Source organism: Glycine soja, chromosome 5 (assembly GCF_004193775.1).
Source record: "Glycine soja cultivar W05 chromosome 5, ASM419377v2, whole genome shotgun sequence".
Classification (NCBI taxonomy): Eukaryota; Viridiplantae; Streptophyta; class Magnoliopsida; order Fabales; family Fabaceae; genus Glycine; species Glycine soja.
The window spans coordinates 37418508-37442103 of NC_041006.1; the positions used below are offsets into that span (position 1 = coordinate 37418508).

General features: G+C 31.9%; 4 protein-coding genes and 1 long non-coding RNA gene across 6 annotated transcripts; 1 reads left to right on the plus strand and 4 right to left on the minus strand.

The window, feature by feature from the left end:
- Window positions 1-966: 966 nt before the first annotated feature.
- LOC114412982 lies at window positions 967-4076 on the minus strand. Its single transcript, XR_003666852.1, has 2 exons — window positions 3826-4076; window positions 967-1318 (listed from the first exon to the last, which is right to left on the minus strand). It is a non-coding gene; the product is annotated as an uncharacterized LOC114412982 (long non-coding RNA).
- Window positions 4077-5583: 1507 nt separating this feature from the next.
- Window positions 5584-11242, minus strand: LOC114412983 (SH3 domain-containing protein 3-like). Its single transcript, XM_028377118.1, has 10 exons — window positions 10988-11242; window positions 10479-10601; window positions 9732-9801; window positions 9433-9578; window positions 8211-8312; window positions 7287-7484; window positions 6863-6925; window positions 6656-6745; window positions 6454-6528; window positions 5584-6328 (listed from the first exon to the last, which is right to left on the minus strand). Exons 1-10 carry the CDS (start codon window positions 11045-11047, stop codon window positions 6209-6211), a joined length of 1047 nt encoding a protein of 348 aa, XP_028232919.1. The 5' UTR covers window positions 11048-11242; the 3' UTR covers window positions 5584-6208.
- Window positions 11243-13941: 2699 nt separating this feature from the next.
- LOC114412984 lies at window positions 13942-16727 on the plus strand. Its single transcript, XM_028377119.1, has 4 exons — window positions 13942-14262; window positions 14530-15242; window positions 15357-15455; window positions 16444-16727. The coding sequence occupies exons 1-3, from the start codon at window positions 14175-14177 to the stop codon at window positions 15447-15449; spliced, it is 894 nt and encodes a 297-aa protein (XP_028232920.1). The 5' UTR covers window positions 13942-14174; the 3' UTR covers window positions 15450-15455; window positions 16444-16727.
- Window positions 16728-17375: 648 nt separating this feature from the next.
- Window positions 17376-18782, minus strand: LOC114412985 (membrane protein PM19L-like). The gene is made up of 4 exons (XM_028377120.1): window positions 18305-18782; window positions 17965-18184; window positions 17817-17862; window positions 17376-17728 (listed from the first exon to the last, which is right to left on the minus strand). Exons 1-4 carry the CDS (start codon window positions 18429-18431, stop codon window positions 17633-17635), a joined length of 489 nt encoding a protein of 162 aa, XP_028232921.1. The 5' UTR covers window positions 18432-18782; the 3' UTR covers window positions 17376-17632.
- A 1887-nt stretch (window positions 18783-20669) lies between these two features.
- On the minus strand, window positions 20670-23203 carry LOC114412986. 2 transcript variants are annotated; one of them, XM_028377121.1, is made up of 3 exons: window positions 23085-23203; window positions 21379-21628; window positions 20670-20987 (listed from the first exon to the last, which is right to left on the minus strand). In XM_028377121.1, the coding sequence occupies exons 2-3, from the start codon at window positions 21595-21597 to the stop codon at window positions 20874-20876; spliced, it is 333 nt and encodes a 110-aa protein (XP_028232922.1). In that variant the 5' UTR covers window positions 21598-21628; window positions 23085-23203; the 3' UTR covers window positions 20670-20873. The 2 variants fall into 2 exon arrangements, with proteins under 2 accessions (XP_028232922.1, XP_028232923.1); XM_028377122.1 differs by having other exon boundaries at window positions 23097-23172.
- Between the last annotated feature and the right edge of the window lie 393 nt (window positions 23204-23596).

Here is a 23596-nt window from a genome sequence, read left to right on the forward strand (position 1 = left end):
TTTCCTACTCTTTCTAAACAATGTAAAATTATTAAAACGAAGTGAACTCTTCATTTTAAAGGTGTTCCAAACATACAATTTGATTTACAAAGTTCAATCCTATATTTACAATGAAAAATGCTAACAAATACTCTTATGACACAAATTAAAGAATAAAAAATAATAAAAAATTATTATTAGAGTGCACGCTTTTGTAATTTCCAATGTAACATCAACCTAATTTTCAATAAATTTTTTTTATTTATTGATTCCTTAACTAGTTTTTTAAAGATACTAGTTAACAATATCCTTTTACAATAAGCTGAAAAAATATAATTGATTTTTTCATCAAATCAAACCAATTTCATTCAAAACATGAGTTATAATATTTTTTATTTAGTGAAAACGCTTTTAGAGTAATTTAACGGACAACTGATATAAACTCTCCATAAAAACAACAAAAAAGTGAAAAAAATACGCGCCCCCCCATGAAGAGTAATATAAATAAGAGTCGAGCTAACTAGTGTTCTTAAGACATTAGTTAAAAAACTAAAAAAAAATATTTATTGTGTAAATCATATGAAAGCATAAAAAAGATCACGAACAACACAATTTTTCACTTCTCAATAAAAACATTTCTACTTTAAGTTTCTTAACCAACCCTTAGGACACTCGTTAGCATTTTCCTATAAATAAACATGACACAAATGAAACTGTTCAAAACAGTAGATACCACACATGTTGATCATGATAGATATAATCACTTAGCATTAGAGTCAGGTCCAACAAATTCAAAGTGAATAACACTACTTGTGCTTGAGAAAGCTTTTATCTGCATTGTGCATGTTCTTGCACAAAAAGAATTTCTTTTGTAGATATTAGAGGTCAGAATTGGCTTTTGAGGCGGTATGGGAACAACTTATGGGTCGTTTGCATGATGTTACGAGAAAACAAATATTTTTGAATGCTGAATAATTGCTAACAAAATTAATTAGAAGGGGGATTAGGTGCTTCTATTTAGCAAACCTACCATAATGCTACCTTTGTAGTTCTGGAAGCATTGAAACCAAAAAGTAAAGTTCAAGCTGTCATCACTATCATATATGTAGCAAATCGATGTACAGCAAATGATTTGGTCCAGACTACATCAAATAATGTACAAAAAATTCAATAATATATTGCATATAAATTAAACTACTAGGACCAATGGCTTCATTCCCTATTCCAACCTTAAGGTATATTAATCCATAACTCCAATACCTTCAAGCGACAAAAAATCTTTCATGTGTTACAGACGAGGATCGACTCCTTGTGCCAGGCACCACAAATTTCCCCAAACCTACAATTCATGAGAAGCAGTTGGGACAAAATTTTAGAGACGCAAGTATGAAACAAAATGGTGAGCACATAAAAAAAGTAATGTCAGAGAAAAGAAAATCAAGGCTACATTGTTGGCCACGATGTTTTTTTTACAGAAAAATAAAATTAATATAAGAATAGGATAATACAGAAAAAGAAGGATAAGAAACAGTCGAAAGCAAAACACATTAGGAGGAAAACAAAACAAAAAGTAATAAAATACAGCAGAGCTGCCCAAACTATGTACTCCAAAATTTTGCCATAAAAGTTTGACCTTTTATCTAGTCCTTCAAACCCACTAGTAGAAACTGCTCGCCAACCAAGGATCCTAAACAAATTGTCCTATAAGATGGTAACTGTTTCACAATGCAATTGCAAGAGCAAGGGTCCAATTGTTTCTGAAAGCAGTCACTACTTACTAGTGCCTGGGTGGAAAGGCCAGACAAAAGCTCTAAGAAAAAAACATTTCACACCCAAACATCCTCAAAAAATCTGAAGTGAGGATCACCCAACAACAACAACAATAGTAGCCTTATCCCACTCAATGAGGTTGACTACATGGATCACCACCACTAATAGACTTGGTTAAAAGCCAAATTCTTAGGGATATTATTCAAGTGAGAAACACCCACATGTAGAAAATTATTGCTCTATATACTTTTGATAGATAAACAAAGGAGTTTATCAAATATTCAATACTTTACGCATTTTTTTTTTTTTGGTCAGCACTTTAGGCATAAAATGCATATCTACACATATTGGCCAGAACATATAAATGTTTGAGGGAGGAGGAGGAGCAAGGTAGAGTAGTTATCAATAGCAACCGGAGGCCCAAAAATCAGCAGAGCAGGGGCACTAAATTGTTATAGATGGTTGAACGGGTTGAAAAATCCTAAATTGGCCTCACTAAAATCCCAGTCAGCAGCATCAAAAAAGGGATTCTCAATCTCTGATAGGATTTATGTGGACACCTATTTCATCCCAGTGTAGTCCCCATCATCACCTTGTGCTTGCAGCCTATTAAGGTTTTCAATCCTATTTCACATGACCCCTCTCTGTTTTAAGCCCACCTAGCCTCACCCAGATCCATCCTCCATTTTTACACTATCCGGCTTTGTTTCACACTCGTACAAGGTTTCATGTTCAATTATATTGTATTACACTATTACCAGTTTGTGAAGTTTTTATGTCGTATCCTCTACCTTTGGTGTGTGTTTGCCACAATCAGAAACCATTCAATCGTGCAAGAAGTAATGATCTTTGCAGCATTTCCCTTTTTCAAATAACTTCCACCTAAAAAGGACCAGGATGATAAACAATTTTTGTTAATGAATACTAACTTTCAATTTCCCCCTAAAAAATACTTTCTTGTATCACTTTGGTATATTGAAAGTTTATAGAAAAGTGCATCCAAAATCACATATTCGTTAGACCTTCCATCTCCTAGTATGCTAGATACACTAATCCCCTAGTTAACTCGACATATGTTATTCTGTTATACACTTTCCAATAGTATTATTGATATAACGGGTAAGACTTTTTGCACATGCATGTATTTGCACTTTTGACCAACTGAAATTATTAACATAGTTTCAAATTCAAGGGCAGATATCAGCGAAGGCTTAGTCAACTTGTGCATTTACCCATTAGACTATTGATTAACAAACTTTTTTTTTTTAAAAGAGATAACAAAATCAGTATACATGGGTACAAGCAATCTTCACGAAAACAAATAGGCAAAAAATAACAATTGCAATCCACCTCCAAACTTTCCCCAACCCCAACTACCCAAATTCAGATATATCTTGGACTTAGCCATATACAATTGAACAATTGGAGAAAACAAATGGAAAAAATTAAATTCATGAAGAAAGGATTTTGTTTAAGTAGGCCCTAGAAGTCCTTGCATCACCCATCCACCATGTATATGCTTGCAACATAAAGTAGCAATTTTACCTCTACTCCAATAAACTCTCATACTTACAAAGACAATTCTTCCATCAATATCCACAAGCACATGACACAGAGGATGGGTGCTGCACACAACACAACCTTAATCAACCACAACATTATACAATCAAAATTTTCTTCACCACCTTCCATCCATTAAGTAGCAAAGATAAATAATACTCATCAATCTATGCATATCTCTTACATCACTTTACCAATCAAAGAAAGACCCCAGGCATAAACTGGACCAAATCCTTGGACAAAAAACTGTATGCTCTAGCACCAAGAATAACTACATAAAAATACCCCAGAGGAGAACTACTAGCATATAGAAAATGAAATGGAGACCCACATCAGAAATGCTGGTAATAAACCCAAAGTGGTAGTGCTTACTCAGAGACATAACAAGTTCAGAACCAAAGAAGTGGCTTTAAAAGGAGAAAAAAAAAAACAAAAAAGATAAGTACTTTAACCATCAAAACTAAAACCCTATGAGAATAGAAAATGAGGGAGGAGGAGGAAGGGGAAAAAAGTTACCTTTAGAGCAGAAAACATGTGCTGAGGATGTGGGTATGAAAAATGCCATGGGACTGGGAAGAGTGAGAGAGTATTCGTTGAAGAAAGCTGAGCTAAGAAGGGAATGCAGGAAGCTGAGACTTTATATTACAGAAGTGAGTGAGAGGTTCTTTCTTTTTCCGAATTCCGAGGTAATGTATCTGGTTTGAAAATGAAAAGCCCCACCACTGGTTGTATTGTGTGCTGTGCACCCATTGTCTTTTCTTGGGTGCTGAGACCAATGGTTCAAGAACATGCAACTTTGTTCATACAAAAAAAAAAAAGAAAAAGAAAACATAAGAGGGTGAAAAAAAAGAGTAAAGTGCCAATTTTGTTCATGGAATTCTCATCCATTGTAATTTTAGTCTTTAAATTTAGGGAAATTAAAAAAAAGTCTCTCAAGTTACATTTCATTTAATCTAAGTATTAAATTTAATGACTTATTATTTTTTATTTTATAAACATGTATTAATATTATTATTTAAGTCACATCTTCCCGTTCGAGTTCGATTTACACAACATAATTAATTGATAAAAATGTCTATTATGAATTTGGTTGAGTTGATTGTGAAAAGAATTAAAATATAATTTGTGGGACCCAAAAGTTAATTTTTTTTTTCTTTAGAATAAGAGATTATAATTTTCGATATAAAAATATAATTCTATAAAAAAGAAATTGATCTTTTTTTGTGATCAAACCTACTCACATAAGGGTATAATGATATTTTTGTGTCTATTTAATTTTCTCATCCCTATCTCATTTTTTTTTTACAAAAGTCATGTCTCTCATCTTTACCAAACAACTTTAGAATATTATTTTCTTCTATTTCTCATCTATTTTTCTTAAACCAAACAACAAAATATTTTACTTTATTTCTCTTTGTTAGAATTATCTTTTTCTATTTTCATTTATTATATTTCTATCTTCTAAATCTAACACAGACATAAATTTAAATTAAAGTAATAAACATATCATAATTTCAGGATTTGTTTTCATACCTTGTTAATTATAGATACTTAAATGACAACAAGTCACAAATTCATGAACTAAACTCATCATTCACTAAAAAAAAACAATACAACTCGGGGGCCAGTTGGTAATGAGCACATTAATCTCTGGTGTGGTCCACAGACCAAACAAGTTTTAACTACATAAAAATTATTTTGATAAAAACGACTATGGAAAATACATTTTTTTTTTTGCTTTTAATTTTGAGATATATTTTTAAGATGTGTATACCCAGAAAAAAAAAAACACAGATGTTTATATATGAGTGTGAGTGTAAAGTGCACATATAAAATGATCGTCTAAAAATAAAAAAAAAGGATTAATACAATAAAATATAAAAAAATGTAAAATAATTTGTATGTAAATGTGTACATCAAAATTAATCCATTATGTACAAAAAATTAATAATCCATTTATTAAATGACAGTACTTAATTTTAGATTGTTGCATTCTTGCCTCTAAGGACATATTTGTGTATTCCTCCCCGTCCAGGGTTATGTTGTGAGCGATCTTAACTCCAAAAAAAGTACTGATAGATCAAGAAAACCATCTAAAATCATTTTTAAACAAATGAAAACATAATTGGATGCAATATATTGTCTAAAAGAAGTTGAGTTACATGATTCAAGAACCAAAATGAATTAGAGTAATAAGTAATAAGCACTAGAACAACTTTACCTCCTTAAATGAATCCGTGCCACTGAACTCGAATTATTCAAAATGCAATATAATCTCAAATACTGATAATCATAATCACCCCAAAAAAAAAAAACTCCATTTAAAAGTAAAGTGTACTCTACAACTAAGTATAAAACTTGATCAAACAGTCCCCAAAAGAACATGATCTCACTTTAGGGTAATACATGGCCCAGTTCCATTAGTTCTGTCTTGCGGATCACGATCCTCAGTTACTAGAAAATCAGATATCTCTTTCCATTGGACCTAATGACCTATAGGGCTACATTGGGATTGTACAAATTTAAATCTTATCATCCTTCATTCTTCCAATATGTACTACCACAAACATGAAATGATCATCAACAAAGACACATGTATTCCAATCAATCAATTACAATACAAAAGATAAAAGTAAAACCGTGTCTGTGGCCGCAAAGTAAAAAAAAAAATAATAATAATGGAAAAACTGTCTGCAAAGCCAGTGTCAAGTGTCACCCTTGAGCAACGACAGACCACATGTATATAACACCCCTTTTTTCCTTTTTCTTCATTTTGGGGTAACACTTCCATCAATTCCACTATCCTCTACACCCCTTTTTCTTATCCTCTTTGAGCAGTGCAGTGCAAAACCAAATATGGGAAACGAACAAAGAATGAATAGCACAAGATGAGTAGAACCTAGTAAACTTCACCAGCCATATTGCTAGAGGGGATTCTTTGTCGTTTCTCCACATATGCAGAAGGAAACCATCCTGCTTTGCCATTGCATTCGCCTTCTGACCATCCTGATTGGCTCACCTGGGTAAGCATTTGGAACTTTGGTAAACATGGAGGCTAAAAAAGATTGAGAGATTAAACCAAATTGATCAAGCAAATTTCGCGATGACAGTGATAGAAGCAACAATTGATAACTTTATACAAACCTTTCGCACAACAACAAAATCACCCTTAGAAAAGCTCAGTTCCTTTTCTGATTCACCACTGAAGGGATGCGTTGCCTGCAAGAGACGCACCCAAGATCAGTTGATGAAGAAATAATAGTAATAATGTTAGTGATAAATGATAATGATAATGATAATCATCATAATAATCAACTGAAAGATTAGGTTTAGGAATTTAGCATACTTCAGCCAAGAAGTACATTGTTTTCTCTGTGCCATTCTCAGAAATACCTACTGGAGGGGCAGATTCTTTCTTCTGTCTATCTGAGACCATCTGAGAAGAAGTTCCCATGAGATGAAAATTGAATTACGAAAATGAACACAATTCATAGAAACAACACCACACTCGAAGAAAAAATAAGCTTAAAATTTCAGGACAGTTGGTTCTCACCTCAGCTTCAATTTCACCAAGAATAGCTGCAACTCTTAAATGAAAAGTCTTTTCTCCTTCAACCTATAAAATTATAAGCACAGACTATATATAAATTCTACTCCCTCCATTCCAAAACTATTGATGTTTAAGGTTAGGATAAAATAAGTGTAAAATAAGTGTAAAATATTAATTTACTTAGTCTATAATACCCTTAATTAATACAGGATATAAATGTGGTTCACTGTTTGTTGAAGTGGTCGTTAAATAGGCTGTAAGTACAATATTCCTCTTAAAGATCTAATATAATTATTTAAAATATGAGTACATTCAATAGTTTTGGAATAAAAAGAAAAGACTAAACACCAATAATTTTGGGATGGAAAGAGAAAAACAATTACAAGTTTGGCATAAAGGTACACAAAAAAAATCAGTGTTATCATACCATGGCAACAAGCCTTTGAAAAGTAAGTCTCTGCTGTTGTGCTTCAACAGCAGCCAATGCTGCTGCAGCTTCTTTACCTAGAACTGCCATGTTTGCTTTCAGCTCCTGCATCCTTGCTTCCGCAGCATGCAGTTTGGCAACCTGTTCAGCAGTTGGAGCTTCCCGAACCCGTGCTTGTCTTCTAGCAATCTCCTCTCTCTGATTGAATTTTAAAACCATTCCGAGTTATATGATTAAGAAGAAACAAGTAAGAACACCAAACTCTGAAGTGAATGTAAATATGTAATAGATAAGAACCATGGATTCACCAAAAATAAAAGGATAAGAACCACGTTATAAAAATGGTAGTCTTCAATTCATCAGAAAAAAAAAGAAGAGAAATGACAATCTGTGACAGCATGGAAAGCAAAGCAAAATGGAAAAGGCAAAGAAAAGTATCTCTCAGCTCCCAAAGCTGTGAGCCCAAGCCAATGACTGAAAGATTCCCAAAATGCAGTCCACCACAACAACCTCTCATAAAAGCTATTTCTAACACAACTGCATCCACTCAACAATCAACATAACAACCTCCTCTCATATTTGATTCCTATAGTGTCCACTCTTTCCTTCTTGAATAAACTCCCATATTTTTGGTCCATGGCCTAATTGACCCAGCACCTGCCCATACCTTCTTTGGGCTCAACTTCTCAAGCTCTATCAACATTGTTATCATGTAACAGCTGTCTGGAGTCTTTCTTTATCAATAATTTCAACATATATTGTTTCTGCCTTTCTGGTTTACCATGCATCAAACAAAACATGAATCCTAAACTTCACTATTCATTCCATCCCATATATGAGAATGAGATACAGAGTTCAAATCACAATTAAGTTACAGGTTGATCCAAGAGCAGAACTACGAATCCATTCTAAACTTTGACTTACTTGTGCTTCTGCTTCTTGTCTCATCCGACTATATCGTTGAGCAAGATGGCGAGCATCCTCCAAAGGAACACCATTGATCATTTGTCTCAAAGGATCCAATACCTGGAAATTGAAACTATTGGATTCATGTTTCTTTCCTTATACATTTAAAGATAATGCAAATAATAAATTACATTGACCTCCCTTTAGGATTCCAAATGTCATATAGACTTCCTCTGTAGTATCAAAACATACAAATGTTACTTAGATTTTCACCTTTTCTGAAGGGTTTCAAGACTGGCACATGTTTGATCAAAATTAAAAATTGGGGGCTATGTATGGCTTGAAAGTAGGAGGTCAATGCAATATTTAATAACCTTAAGAGATATCAGTATAATTTACTTTAACATATAAAAAAAAGTTGTATAAGCAAATTGGCTGTATTCTATCTTCCAAACTATCTGCTATGTAGCATGATCAGTTTGATACTCATAATCTAGAGATCCACATCAGAGTTTTTTTAAACATTAGTGTCTTGTTCATCTGAACTAAAACTAAATTTCACACAGAAAAGGTCATGCAAAGTCATATTGAAATGGTGACCTGGTCGCCCATGCATATCATACACAAACAGTAACAGAATATGGCTATTTATGAATTAGAATATCTAAATCCAGCCTCATGATAAGGTCAAGGAACACTATGTACTGAAAAAGATAGTTAAAATAGCAACATGGAGATTTTAAACTCCTCTGTAGGTCATTGAAAAGATTCTATTACTGTTTCATATTCTAAGCACCAATTCTTTATCAACTTTTTTAAACAACTACTTACTCAGCTAATCATTCACTTGACAATTAGAACACAAAATTTGGTCATTTTAGGACTTCATCTTACTTTATTTTCCAGTAGACTCTTCAATATGATTACTGTACAATAGAAAAAACATGACAGTGATTGCTTACAAAGAATGCCCTAGAAATTGTAGTATAGTCCGGTAAATATCAATTGACAATATTTAAACTAAATCATTTGTATCTGGAAAATAGAGTTTTATGAAATTACAACTTAAAACTTTTCAAGACTGTAGTTAAAAAACTGACTTAATGGGGAAAAAGCAGAGTGATATGTAACACCAGTACACAGCTAGGAATACTCATATAAATTAAGATGTGGCTAGGAGATAAAACTAATATAATCTCGTTTTGAACTTGTACACCTGAACAACATATGAAAAGTCCACCTGTGTAGATAAAAGCCGATTTAATTCTTCGTGCTCCTTTTCCACATGCTTGCGGGCATCACCATATACTGATGCAGCCTTAGATAATATGTTGTCACTGTTGTTCTCTGCTCCATATTTACAGCAATCCTCAGAAAGTTTCGTTCCTGTCTACCATGGGTATTGTTTATGAGGATTTAATCAAATCATAAGTCAATAAACAAAACTTTCAGGTGCTTCTCATTCCTGGACACATGCTATCAAGACTTGTCAAGGTAAACTGAATTTGCAGGAAAAAAGAAACAAAAGCTAATTTTCACCTGTTTCAATATGCTTATAACCTATAGCTGTAAATGTTTCTGCTGCTTTAACAATTTCTTTCTGGAAGTCCTGGATCAGAAGACAGTTTTACGCACATCAATATACAGAACCACCACAAAAAGACAAATCATTTAAGATAAAATTCTTTTATGAATGTTATATGACAACTACTACAACTGTGGTTCAGAAAGGCTGCACAGCCATGTTTAAGTTAACTCCACCCCCAGGTTAATTTATACATTCCCCATCTCTCACTACATCACTTAAGGTAAAGCTGATTAATAGACCTTCCATAACTAACATGTATTCCAAGAGATATAAGGTTAAATGTAGGATATCAATGTTTGGGGTAATGACAGCAGCCACTAAGAAAATCATTCAGGATAACTACCCCCAACCCTTCTTTTCCAAAACCCCTTTACAAACTGCCAGATCCAAGCTTGACATGAAATGGATTTTTTTTTTTTGATCGGCAAAGATAAGTATATTTATATATATAATAGCAATTGAGTACCAGAGGTACACATGAAATGGATTTAAAAGTTGTTGCAAAAAAAGGTAAGAAAAAATGTGAGTCCATAAATCTGCCAAGCACAATAATGTCACTCACCATGCATGAACATTGAATAGACTTCCCTAATAAGCATATAACATTCTATTTTGAGTTAATATGAAGTAGGAAATTCCTTGTTGCTCAAACATAGCAAAGCTAACAATTAATCTAAACACAAAGAGAAATTGCATACCTTCCCTGCACGTGTGGCCCTGTACAGCTTTTCCAGCTGGTGGTGCCTCTGCATTTCGACCTCATCGATGACCACAACATCTGAACTCTCATAACCACTACTGCTGAACTGCTTTATTACTGCCTGAATAACAAGTACACTGACAAAGATTACAAACTAGCAATTGGAAAACAGTACTTTTCCCTGTTACTATGAAAGTGTAAATCTAAACTAATAAAACACTATGGTTGGTTGATCCACAAGAATGTGCCAAACACAACCAGGGAAATAATAATTCAACATCTTGCTTAAGAAAATGAGCATCTCCACTTAAAAAAAGCCATAACATTAGTCAAACTACCCCCCATTTTCAATTGCATTTCAGAACAACGAAAGAAGAACTAAAACGTCAAAAGTGATCGCCAAATTTTGGGAATTTGGGGTACCCATATGCGAATTTGAGAAGAGAAACACGGTACTTGAAGTGACAACACATAAAAAGACAAACTTGAAGGGAAGTGAGAGCAAACCTGTTGCTGTTTGGCAACTTGCTCTCTGAGCTTGCTGGCTTGTTTCCTCAGAGCGTCCATGGCAGTTTCTTTCAGCTCTCTGTTCTTAGTTCTCAGAATATAAAAGATAGACAACAAACAAAGTATGAAATCAGATCCAACGAATGTTATCTGAGAACCCCAGCTCAGCTCAACGTTGTCAACTTGAATTATGTCACTCTTTTCCCCTCTTTTTTCTTCTGTAAATCCCAAAACCGTATGTGTAATATGTAATAAGAATAAACCATATATCTAATAAACCATCAATTTGGTAATGATATATCACTCTCTCTTTTAAATATATCCTTAGGGTATTAGAAATTATGTTATATAATCTTTTAAGTATTGAAAAAAAAAATTCTTCAGATTAGTATTAGTAAAATACACCAATCCAAACACTAAAATAAAATTATAGATATTCAATACTTTAAGAACCATGTGTATCATTTCATTAGTTTAAAGACTAATTGAGATTTAAGAAATAAGGTGATACTATATAGTGAATTAATGGTTTTTTCTATCTAATGTAATTTTTAAAAAAAATTATTTTCTTTTTAATTTTATTTAGTTTTTTTATTTTTATTTATTTGAACTCTTTGTTACTTTTTATTTAAAATTTATTTATTTTTATCAATTATGATAGTTTATGTTATATATGTTAGTTTGTTGTTGATTATGATAATTTTTATCACCTTTGAGATTATTATCTTAGCAAAAAAATATTAAATTGAAACAAAAAAGGATAAAAATTAAAATAAATAATTAAAAGATTAAATTACTAATGTTATTTAAAAATGTCAAATTAATAACATTAAAAATGAAACTACTCTTTTTTTTTGTTTAATCTTTTTCTCCTCCTTTGTTAGCAAAATTACAAAAGAATAAATGTCACATCTTAGACACCAGCAAGAGTGAAAAGTGATTAAAACAAGAAAAAAAAACTTGTTATGATTTATGAATTATGAGTATACTTTTTGATCTGAAAGCAATCAAACAATATAAAATTATATCAAAATAAGATCTCTAGTAATAGGACATGGTTTAAAGACAGGCCCAAGTAGAAGCTTATGAGCATTCGATATCCTAGGTGCATATTATTAATGATAGTCAATTCAAAATAAATAGGGCATGGATAAGGGGAAATTCTCCAATAAGAAGAACACATAAATGAACTGAATATTCACTAAAAAAGGGAAGGATTTATAAATTATACAATTGATGATAAATTCAAAAAAATTAATTAATACTAGATTGATATTAACATGATACATATTTTTAATGACAGTTCATTATTTAAGATTTTTAAGGTTAAGTATACTTAAAGAAATTTTGGGATGAGTAATTTTTTAAAAAGTTTCCTTAAAAAATATGATAATAAAAATAAAATACGTTGAAAATATTTGTGTTAGTTTATAGGGTTTGTTGTTGATTGTATAGTAATCCAAAATCACAACTTATATGAAATATATCTCAAGACTAACAGTTAGATATTTAATCTTTTAGGATGTAAAGATCAACAAAGTTCACTAATCTATTTAGAAATAAGGTTATAATCTTATTTGATAGGTTTTTATTACAAATTAAACTTTTTAGATATGCCCAAAATTTTAAAAAGTCAAGTCAAGCCTTTAAAAATGTTATATTAAGTAAATACTATGTCATATTGACGTCTTTGATTTGGAAATCTAACAAGACTCCATACATATAAAGTTTGCCTATTAATTGATGGCTATCTTTCAAAACTATCCAAGATGAATATTAAAGCAATAAATATGTTACTCATAAAAGAGATTAAAAGAATTAAAATTAATACAAATCATTGAAAAAGAACAAGAACATGCCTCATTAATATTAAGATAATTTTGAAAAAAAAAAGCATATAAATTTAAGGTAAATATAAGGTTGCTAACTACATTATTTTTTTCCCAATTTTTATGAATTATAATTAGTTAAATTTTACAAAAAGGAAATAATTTATTACATTTATTAAATATTGACAGGAAAAGGTTATTGAGTAATTGAGTCATTTTTTTTAAAAAAAAGTCTTATAAAAAATATTATTCGAATGATCGAATGAAATACTAATAACAGTATAATTTCCATTTTGAACCTTAACTTCTAGTCACACATTATTTGTTATACATGTGTGATTTTGAAAGTCAATTTTTTTAACATTCATATTTATTTATTTTTCATTTTCTTAATTATTTAAAATAAATTTTACTAATCTACTATTTTATCAGGTTAACTTTTTTTTTTTGTCAAATACATTTATTTATTTGCTCTTTGAATTTTTAATATATTTATATTTATTAATATACAAGTTATAATCATATATTATTGCAAAAGAGAGAGAGCATTTGATTTTTTTATTAATGAAAATAATTGAGTTTCTCAACTTTGTCCTTAATAATAATAATAAATCAATAATTACACATTTCTTTTCCTCCACTGATAATTATGTTGTCTTAATTTTGAATCTTCCCAAATTACGACATCAAGAATGTGAACTAATGTAAATAGTAGAAATTAACGAGTCAATATATTTCTAATAAAAATAAATATAAAATTTAGTATAATATAAATAATTTTTAAATTCAAACATATAAAGTTTGTATCTACAGAAATCACTTTTTACAATAATTTATAGCATATAAAAAGGGCCATTTGAAATTAAGAAGACGTTGCTCTAAATTTTACATTATTAATAGTTAGTTATTTACGCGTTTTAGAATATTATTTTCCTTAAAATGGTATCCGCTTCTGAAAGGTGTTGTTCATAAAAAATTAACCAATTAAATCCAGTAAAGTAAATAAATAAACACAATAAAAAGAAAACCTATGAAAATCCAAAAGCAGATCCAGAAAAGGTAAATTGTGATTTGAATTAATTATTACCATAAAAACAAATTTGAAAGTTTGAAACTTTTCTCGGTGGGAAGCTTGAACATGACAATGACATGACAGGCTTTTCACAAGCCTAATAATTCTCTTTGCTGTGTCACTGCATTACATACAATATATATTCAGAGCACAAGAGAAACATTCATACATACATAGCTATTAGCAGTTCACTTTCAATCTCTGTAGATTTGGTTTGTGTTCATTGTCCCCACTGAATAGTGAGGGGTAGCATAGCAGCCCACCATCCCATTTCACTCTCCACACCATGCCTCCAGGTGCTAGGAAGAGAAAAGCTGCCAGGAAAAAGAAGGCAAAGGAAAACAACATCAACCCATCAACCAACAACCCCCAAGGTACCATTTTTCACTCAAATGCATGTGCATCTGGCAATTAATCATAGATGGGTCCTTTTCAGTTGTGCATTATATCTATTTTTTTTTTGGGTCTTTTTTTCTATTTGGGTAGATGGGGTTCTGTTAATTATTCTTGTTTTGTTTTACTTTGATTGGGAATATGCAACTGTGATTCATTGTGGTTGGGGTAGTTGAGTTGGGTACACTGGTATTTGTTAATTTGGTTGTTTTAATTGATAATAGCTTGATTGATTGTGTAAATAATAGGAAACGATGGTTTGAAGTCACGAGATGGGAAAGGAAGTGATCGTGGTGAGGGTAATTCTCCTGCATTTCATGAACATGGTGACCATCGTAATCCATTCAATGATGGAAGTGAAGATCTGGAAGAGAGACCATCAGCTACTCAACCGTGTGCTTCGGATGTCGAGACCCTGGAAGAAGTCCCTAATGATACTTCAAAAGAATTATGTTATGAGAATGGGAATGGTGGCGATACTTCAAAGGGTGAATCCCTCGCTGAGAAGAACTCAGAGGATGGGAATTGTAATTCAGTTGAAGAGGCAATTGCAAGTCATGAGTTTGTTAACTCCATTGATTCTTCCCCTTCCAAAATGACTTTGATTACTGAAATGGCACCAGCTGAGGAGACTGTTAATTCAGCTGCTGACTCTTCTGTTAATTTAGTTACTGACATGGCTTCTGTGTCTGAGGTGGAAAAGAGTGACACTGGAAGTGTGTTACTAGAGAAGTCAGTAGTCCATCCTGTAGAAGTGACCAATGTCGCAATGAAGATAAATGAGGATAACGCATATTCCTTAACCAATGAGAATGTGACAATGTCAAGTGTGGAGGAGCCTAAGCCAAAGGAATGTGATAGTAAAATGTTAACTTCACTGTCTGCTAGTCCTTTCACTAAATTTACCAATGGTGCAGAACACATTAAGGATTGTAAGACTGCAAAACGTTCTGAAAATCAGGTTTTACATTTTCTCACATATACATTACAAGTTTTTCATCTCACAATTATGATTGGTAAATTTTTGTGAAAAACTAATTTTAAATATATTTTTCTTTGCTAAATTAATTTGCAGCCTCATGTAGCATTGGCTCCAGATTTGGTGCAAAAGACCTCCTGGTTGAGTTGCTGTGGATTGTTTGAAGTTCTGTCAAGTTCAAATAGATAATTTCAGGTTTTTCCTTTGAAGTTATTTTACCTTGTAAAATCATGTTTGTGTGGATTCTCTTTCAACTTAAAAGGTTGCGTTTACATAAATTTGCTACCCTCATGTATGCTTGCTTATGGTTGTTTTTAGCTTTAGTTTTGCAATTTTTCTAATTGGTTTGGTAATTTGCGCTTTGTGACTTTTAAACTATTAGAAGGAAGTTTGGTGGTGTTTTCTTTCACTATTTATTGCTTGTTTGTCTTTGGTGAATGCGGGTGTGTCATGGGTCTTTGGACCAATTTGTAGATACTAGCTTTAATGGTTTCAATACAAATGAGGATGCTAAATTTTTGTGACTATCAATCCATGCTATTATATTTGGTCATTTGGGAAGAGCACAAAGCTCATATTTTTTACGAGATATGCTTGGCTGAGCAGCTGTTTTGGAATGTGATTAGGCAATTAGCTTCAATTTGGTTTTAAACACATGGTCTTTTAAGGGGATTTCTGTAACATACACAGTGGTTAGATAACTTTGCTCCATTAGTGATTTGTCTTTTTCTGTTATTCATTTTCCAAATTCTTTGTTATGGAGGATCTCTTATTCTCCAATTGTCTTGTAATTTTATTTTCTTCATCTGATTTTCTTCTTTTATTATTGCTGACACTGTCTTGTTCATGAGATTCATGAGCACAATGGGAGGGTGTGATTCTTCTATAACTAGCAGTGTATGCATATCATTCTGAAGGTCATACTCTGTTATTATTCAAGTTCAACTTAGTCTGAGCGTTATCAAATATTCATGCCTTTTGGATACGGATTTAAGTAATTAAGATGTACTTCTTAGTTCTTCATGTGGTATCAATTGGTTTTTTAAGTTGTATTATTCGTTCTAATAATGCTCATTTTGGGGATTATTGTAGTAGTATATTGCTGTATCAGTATACAATTATACATTTTAAACTTGCAAATTAAGTTATGTTTGACAACATCTTCCCTCTGTTTTTCTTGCAGAGATACAAGATACAAGCATCAAGCGTGAGTATCTCAACTGATGGGTCAAACTTGTGAAGATTTAGAAGAATTTTGTGATATTTTGATTTAGATTCTCTCCTTTAAGCTTTTAAAAAATATAGCAGGCAACCAGGCCAAACTGTGTAATCCATACAACTTTTGTTTACATTACAGTGGGATTTGTTTGTAGTTATTGTGCTAGCAACAATTACAGTCTTTTAAACTGATTTATTAATTCTGTGACATGGAATTGGTCATAATGCTGTTTATTTCACCCTTTCTAATTAATGTAGAGCAGCAATGAGACCTAGAAACTTCCTTAAGAAAATTCACTTTGATCTTTATCATCTAATGCATGATTCTCATGCATAAAGCACATACAACAGTGTTTGCAGTGCAGCGCTCTTTGGGTGTAACTTTACGGTTTATCTTTAATCAGAGTAACTACCAGAACCATAACGAAGCAGGATTCTTCGTGTTCTAACTTATGATGCAATCATACCTCGGATGTGTCCCTGTTCAAATGTCCTTAGTTAGCTATCACCATGAGAACTTCATAGTAGACTGATGAAACTTTGTTCTTGCCCTGGTCATGGAAATGTCCTTCTTTGATATTTGGTTTTTCTTGTCAAGGTTATGGTTCAAAGATTATTCTGTCATGTTTTTTTGCTCTAGACCATCCTGTGGATACCAAGTGAAGATTTCGTAATTACTGTGTGTGAATTGCTTTTCTAGTAAGTATATCCTTTTAAAAAGATCTAAAAAGCTGCTTGACTTTGCATACATGGTCTTTGTGTGAAAATGTTTGGGTTTTATTGTACCCCTTGTTCCTTAAAGACTTATAAATGCTTATCAAGGCTATGCAGCCTGATGTCCCTGTCATGATCAATGCTCACAGCTTACTCCTAAGAAAGTTGGAGGAAAAAAAAAAATAGAAAAGTAAAGATAGTGTTCTCCTTTATTGCTCTTGTAAATGACATTCTTGATTCATACAAATCCAAATTCCAATCATTCAAATCACACCACAATGCTAATTCTCCTTTAACTTATATGAATTAAAAGTCTTGATTGGACCGACAGAAAAAATACATAAACCAAAGAGAAAAAAAAAAAGCAAGAGAGGGAGAGAAAAATACAAGCACACCAATACAATCCTTCTTGGCCAACAAAAAAAAAATTCCTTCAACCTTCAAGTTTTTCTTCTATACGCAGCAGCACTGTGAATAGCAACTATGTAGAAAAGCTGTGTAGCTGAAAGTATAATTATAAAAGCCTCCATGGTTTTCTGCAAAATTGGACATTCCATAGGTCTGACACTTGAAAATATACTACAAGAAAGTTATTAAGAAAGTAAATGAATCTTCCTGTCTTACCAGGCGTGCATTTCTGATATGAAGCTCAATCTCTTTCCAGGCAAAGCTGCATTAATTTAATTATAGTTAGGTAAGTAAAATAATACCGCAAAATTATTGTTTTGGAGGGGATAAGAATAGAAAATAGAAATCATAGAGAAAAGATTACCCCATGGCCAGGAGTGTAAGAGTCCAAGCCATTGTAGCAACTGAAGCTGCAGATGGCAAGCTCTCAGCAGTCCATGACTGGATATGATTGATTCCTGAAATTGCTGATGCAGCACCAACCACTCCAGCAAGCAAAGCAAATGTGACAAAGAATCCAGTGGATGCATTTCCCATTGGGAAGAACAAGGGTGAAAAGTGTGCCGGTAGTTTTAATTCTGGACCTGCATAGTGCATAGTTTCTCAACAACATAAGCAAGCTGAAGAAACACAAAGAAAATGATTGGTTACATGAGACTATGAGAGGAAACATAGGGACATTTGGACATTTTAAATTTTCATACCTATAATAAAACCATGATCTATTGCTCTGTTCATGGCCCATCCACCAATGCCCAAAACTATGGCATACATGCAGAAGTTCAGCCCCAAAAGAAGAGTGGCAATAGGCTTCATTTGCTCCTTAGCCATCTGTGTTGCTGTTTGTTTTTTGGATAAGGAAAAAGCTGTTTTGAACAAGAAAAGTACTAGGGGATTTCAGGAACCTAAAAAGCAGTGAAGGGAAGTCTATAAATCCAAGGACCAGGAGGTGCATATCTTTGGTACAAATGAGAGTTCTTATCTATATGAGAAATGGATAAAACAGAAGGTTGGGTTCTTTTCTTGACAAGGCTGCTAGTTAGCTAAAAAGCTCCATGCAGGCCTGTAAAGATGATGCTTCACAATCATACTTATACATTAAAATATGTATGATTCTTACCTGTCTCTTATTTTTAAGGTTTGTTTAACTGTAAATACCTTCCCAACAGGCAACTTCTTAGGAGTTGTCAATTGTTTGTTCTCTGAGGCAAGTCATATTCTTTGCCACTCCTGAACTCTTCTCATTCACAACACTCTGGCCCAATCCCTATTAAAAAAACCCTTACACTGTTTCTAACAAATTTAATAATATCGCGCAAGTATTTATTATTTAGTTTTATATGCTAAAAAAACTTTTTATTTTTATTAAAGCAGTTGTTACTATCCTAAAAAAGTCAGATATAGAAAAATATGAAAATTCTAAGATTAGTTAAAAAAAAATTATTTTGTTATTTGATATACAATGAGACAATTACATAAATGTATTATATTTTATAATTTTGTTAGTAATAAAATAAATTATATTATCAACATTTAAAACACATTTTTGTTTACAATAAGTGATAAAAAAATACTCATCTCTGATTATATATTAATATTAATATGATTTTTTTCAAATATATTGCACCCTTTCCTTTATTATCTTAAACTTTATACATAATGCCTAAATCTATAAATTTATTTAAATGTTAAATCGACTAAGTCTGACTCTGAAATGTATGTGAACAAAATCCAAGTTAAAAAAGAAAAGAAAAAATAAACTTTACTTGAGTTTTATAGTAACTACCTTAAATACTAATGGTGATTCTTAATTGATTGACGTGTAAAAAATGTTTACACTGGTCACGTACGACAATTAAACTGATAAGAAAAATGAAAACTCCGACAATCCTTAGCTTCTTTAATTCTGTAATTTTTATTTTATCTTTAATGTGCAAAAAATCATAATGCCGATCACGAAAAAATATATTTTATTACATGACTACGAGGGTATATTCCATTCTTCTCTATAAGGTCACAAAAAAAAAATGACGTTCATCAATATTTCTTATAAGTTGGTTAATACTATAATTTGAACCATGCGTGTTGAAATTAATTTACTTTAAGAACAAATATATTTTACAGTTTCCAGAAAGCAATAAAAAGGGATTATTTCTAAAAAAAAGTTAAATGCTCAATGACAGAATTAAACCCAAACATCCGGACTGCCACCAAATGTGTAAATCAATTAAAATAGGATTATTCTAGCTTAACTAGAGATTTGGAGTTCAAATCTTAAGTATCTAACTACATTAAATACTCAGAAGGAGAGTTTTCCGTTCATAGTAATTCCACAAGACTTGAACTGAATCTCTCTTGAAAAATACCTGTGATCCATACAAAAAAGTATCCCACCAGCATGAGATTAGTCTATTTAACCAGATGTCTGAGTTCAAATTCTAATTATGTAAGTATGTTCTCCCGTAGAGGATACGAATTCTGTATAAATAAATTTTTCCGCATTATATATATAACCACTTTTACATTAAAAAATACTTTCAATAAATTTACTTGAGACCCAAAACTTACATTTTCTACAAAGCTCAAGTGCTAACAACCAAAAATTAATTCAAAATGGTAATGTAACAACAGGAATCAGCTATTTTAAAGCAAAAATAATTTTTTTAATAAACGTTATAAGAGGGGAGAAATAACATATTAGAATAATAATATAAAATAAACTTCTCATATAAACTAAAATCATCTTATATGCCACAAATTCTTAAAAAATAAAAAGTTAATAGAGCTTAACATTCTTACCTTAAAATAGTTTTACATTTAAAAAATTCTCATAGGTTAGAAGCTATTCAAATTGAGCCGAAATGTATCAATAGACATTTATTAGATGGAGTTCGCCAAGCTTTCCATAAAATTCCAAAAGGCAACAAGCTAAGCCAACACCTGAACTTGAATTGCAAACATCCGTAGAAGCAATTCAAAATTTGAAACCTTGAAAGACATGCACTTAATTTGAAGGAAATATATCTATTACACTCGTATAATAGATTTTGTTATTAGAAAGAAAAGAACTAATGAGTGAATGATATAATTTGATATAATTTATTCATCAGCACTGAATCCCATTCCTCTTTTTCTTCGTTAAGATTTTTTGTTCTGGATAAAAAGCTATGAAACCATTTTTTTTTTCATTCAGAAGAAACAGTCACCCCACCAAAATCTACAGTGTAGTACAAAGGCATGTTCCGTGCATGCAAAAATTAACACTAACAATCATTATGGCTGATAAACCTCAGGAAGCTGAAGACCAACACTAGAAGCAGATTTTCCAAGAGTCCTTTTTACTTCATCTGACCTATCCACGGCAATATTGTACGAAAAAAGTAAATCCTGCAAAATTGTCAACAACGATGCATGGTCAAAAAGCCAGATGGACAAAACGTAGCTTTTCTTGAAAATATATTTATTCAGAGGCATAAAATGAGTAAAAATAATTATATCAATGATAGGACACAATCTGCAGAGGATTTCTCCAGGCTCAGCCACACCTTGGTGATGCTGAACACTAGTAAAAAACCACATCCTCTTCTGTGCTTATTTTAATTTAACTATATACATACCTTAACTAAAGCTGTTGAGTGTTGACACCTTGTTTTTAACTAACCGAGTTTGTGTAAATCTCATTTGACCAATAATAACTGTTCAATCAAACTTCTTACCCACAGGCACAAACAAAACGACTATTTGAATTTTGAAGGAAAAATGCAGCAGAGAGCAATACCTTGTGATGGTGTACACTGTTAAGAAGAAAAGTATAATCACGAGCAAGCTTTATTTTCTGTTGGATAGCCACATTGTCAGACAAATTTCGGTTGTTACGGAACTCTGAGGTTACAAATTCTATAAAATGTTTCTTGTTCTCTTCCTTCTCAATATGTTTCTTGACCGCCTTGAGAAGAAGGCGATAAATGTTAGCTGTTTGGAAGGCTTCAGATCTCATTTGTTTCTATCAATATCCACTACCTACTTTCCTGCATAGGATGGCAAGTTTTAAATATAAACATTTATAGGAACCTTGTTAGCAGAAAAATTAAAATTGGAAACCTAAATGATGGGAGGGAGAAGGTATAAAAGAAAGAAATACTACTATAGAGAACAAAGAAAGATTACAACAGAAAAAGGAGTGCAAAATTTCAACCTAAGAAGGTGCAAAGAAACAAAGAAAAGATAAAGAAAGTCGTATAGAAGGAGGATCTTCAATTTCTGTGTAAACTAGGATCAACCTTGGGTTTGGTAGAGTTCCTAATTCAATTTTACGCTACAGAAATTTTCTTCTTAGAAAATCCCAGAAGACATGCAGAGAAGAAGTTTATCCTATGTCTATGTATAACAATTCCATTACAACATGCACTTAACACAATTTGTTGCATCTCAGAAAATATTTTACAAATCATGCAACTAGTTCAAAACAACTTGACTTATTGTGCTAAATGGAAGCTATGATAATTCAAATTTGAAGTCAATTCTATCAACTGAACAGTGGAAAATACTTATAATGATGCCATGATCACTCTACAAGAAATCATCAACTCTTGGCTTGAATATGCAGCTACAGCTAGCATATTTTTCAGATTCCTTGCTCTGTGAACACTGTCACAATGGATATGCAAAATGTTGCAAAAAGAGGCAACTAAATTCATTAAACAAAAATCTAGGTGTGTATTTGAATGGTACATTTGAAAATCCTAGGAAACTCACTCAATTGCTTCAATTGAATTCCCTTCATTTGTAAAATTTGTTAGTCTGAATAGAGTAATCAAATTCTCTCCATTCATAAAATTCAATATTAGGATAAAGTAATTAAATCCCCTCAATAACAATGATAATTTTGATATGTTATGTATAACTTCATATGGAATCGACAACATAGAGCTTAGCCTACGAGAAACTCTAGGCATATACTGTGTCATATGATCATATATGTGGTCTAATAAACAATTGAGAACGAAAGCAAGGGGGGTACGTCAAAAGAATTTGTTATGAACATTTTCATTAATAATATTGATCATATATGTGGTCTGATAAACAACTGAGAACGAAAGCAAGGAGGCTGAAATCACAATTTGTTTGTGGCTCCCCATGTTTCAGAACTCACATCAAACAGTTTGTGAGCAAAATCAAATATACTGCAAAAGTAAAACGCAACAAAATGTGAAGCATAATGGAATGGGCAAACAAAGTATCATACAAGGAATAAATAAACAAATAAATAAAAGTCAGATCCACAAACACAAGTGGGCAGTTAACAAAATAAACAGAGAGCAAGTGAAAATGAGGAATAACACAGAATCATATCATATTAAGAAACAACTAAATATCCATATTTTACAACTATGAAAATGCAGAAAGTAAGTTCATTGACATTTGTAGAAGAAGCGATTGAAGTACTGCAAGCAAAACAAGGAAAATCAAATCAGCGTTGCTTACTTCCTTTCTTACTCGCTGTGGATGAGGCTGAAATCAAAGCGTTGCTAGTTGCGTTTGCGTTGCAAAGAAAGGTGTCTCTGCCTCTACTTATCTCAACGAACAAAAACTTGTTTAAAGTGAAAAAAAGAAAAAAAAATTATTAAACGAATTTATAACTTTCTTCGAATATTTAATTTTAGCTTTTATATGAAAACAAATGATTTTAGCTTTGAAAAAAAATTGTGATTGTGGGTTAAAAACATATTGAGCATTGAGTAATTAATAAAACAGAACATTAAACTAATTAATCTAATTGTTTGTAAAGTTTTTAATATAAGTTATTAAATTAGTCAAAATATATTATATTTTCGAAACCTAATGGTCTAAGGGGAAGCATGTTTTATTAGAATAGTCTATCCTTTTATGTGTGTATATTTTTTTTTTGAGTTAAATGTTATTGATCTAATTGCGTAAAATATTTATGAATTTTATAATTTTTGCCACAAAATCTGATTAATCAGAGTGGTTAATAT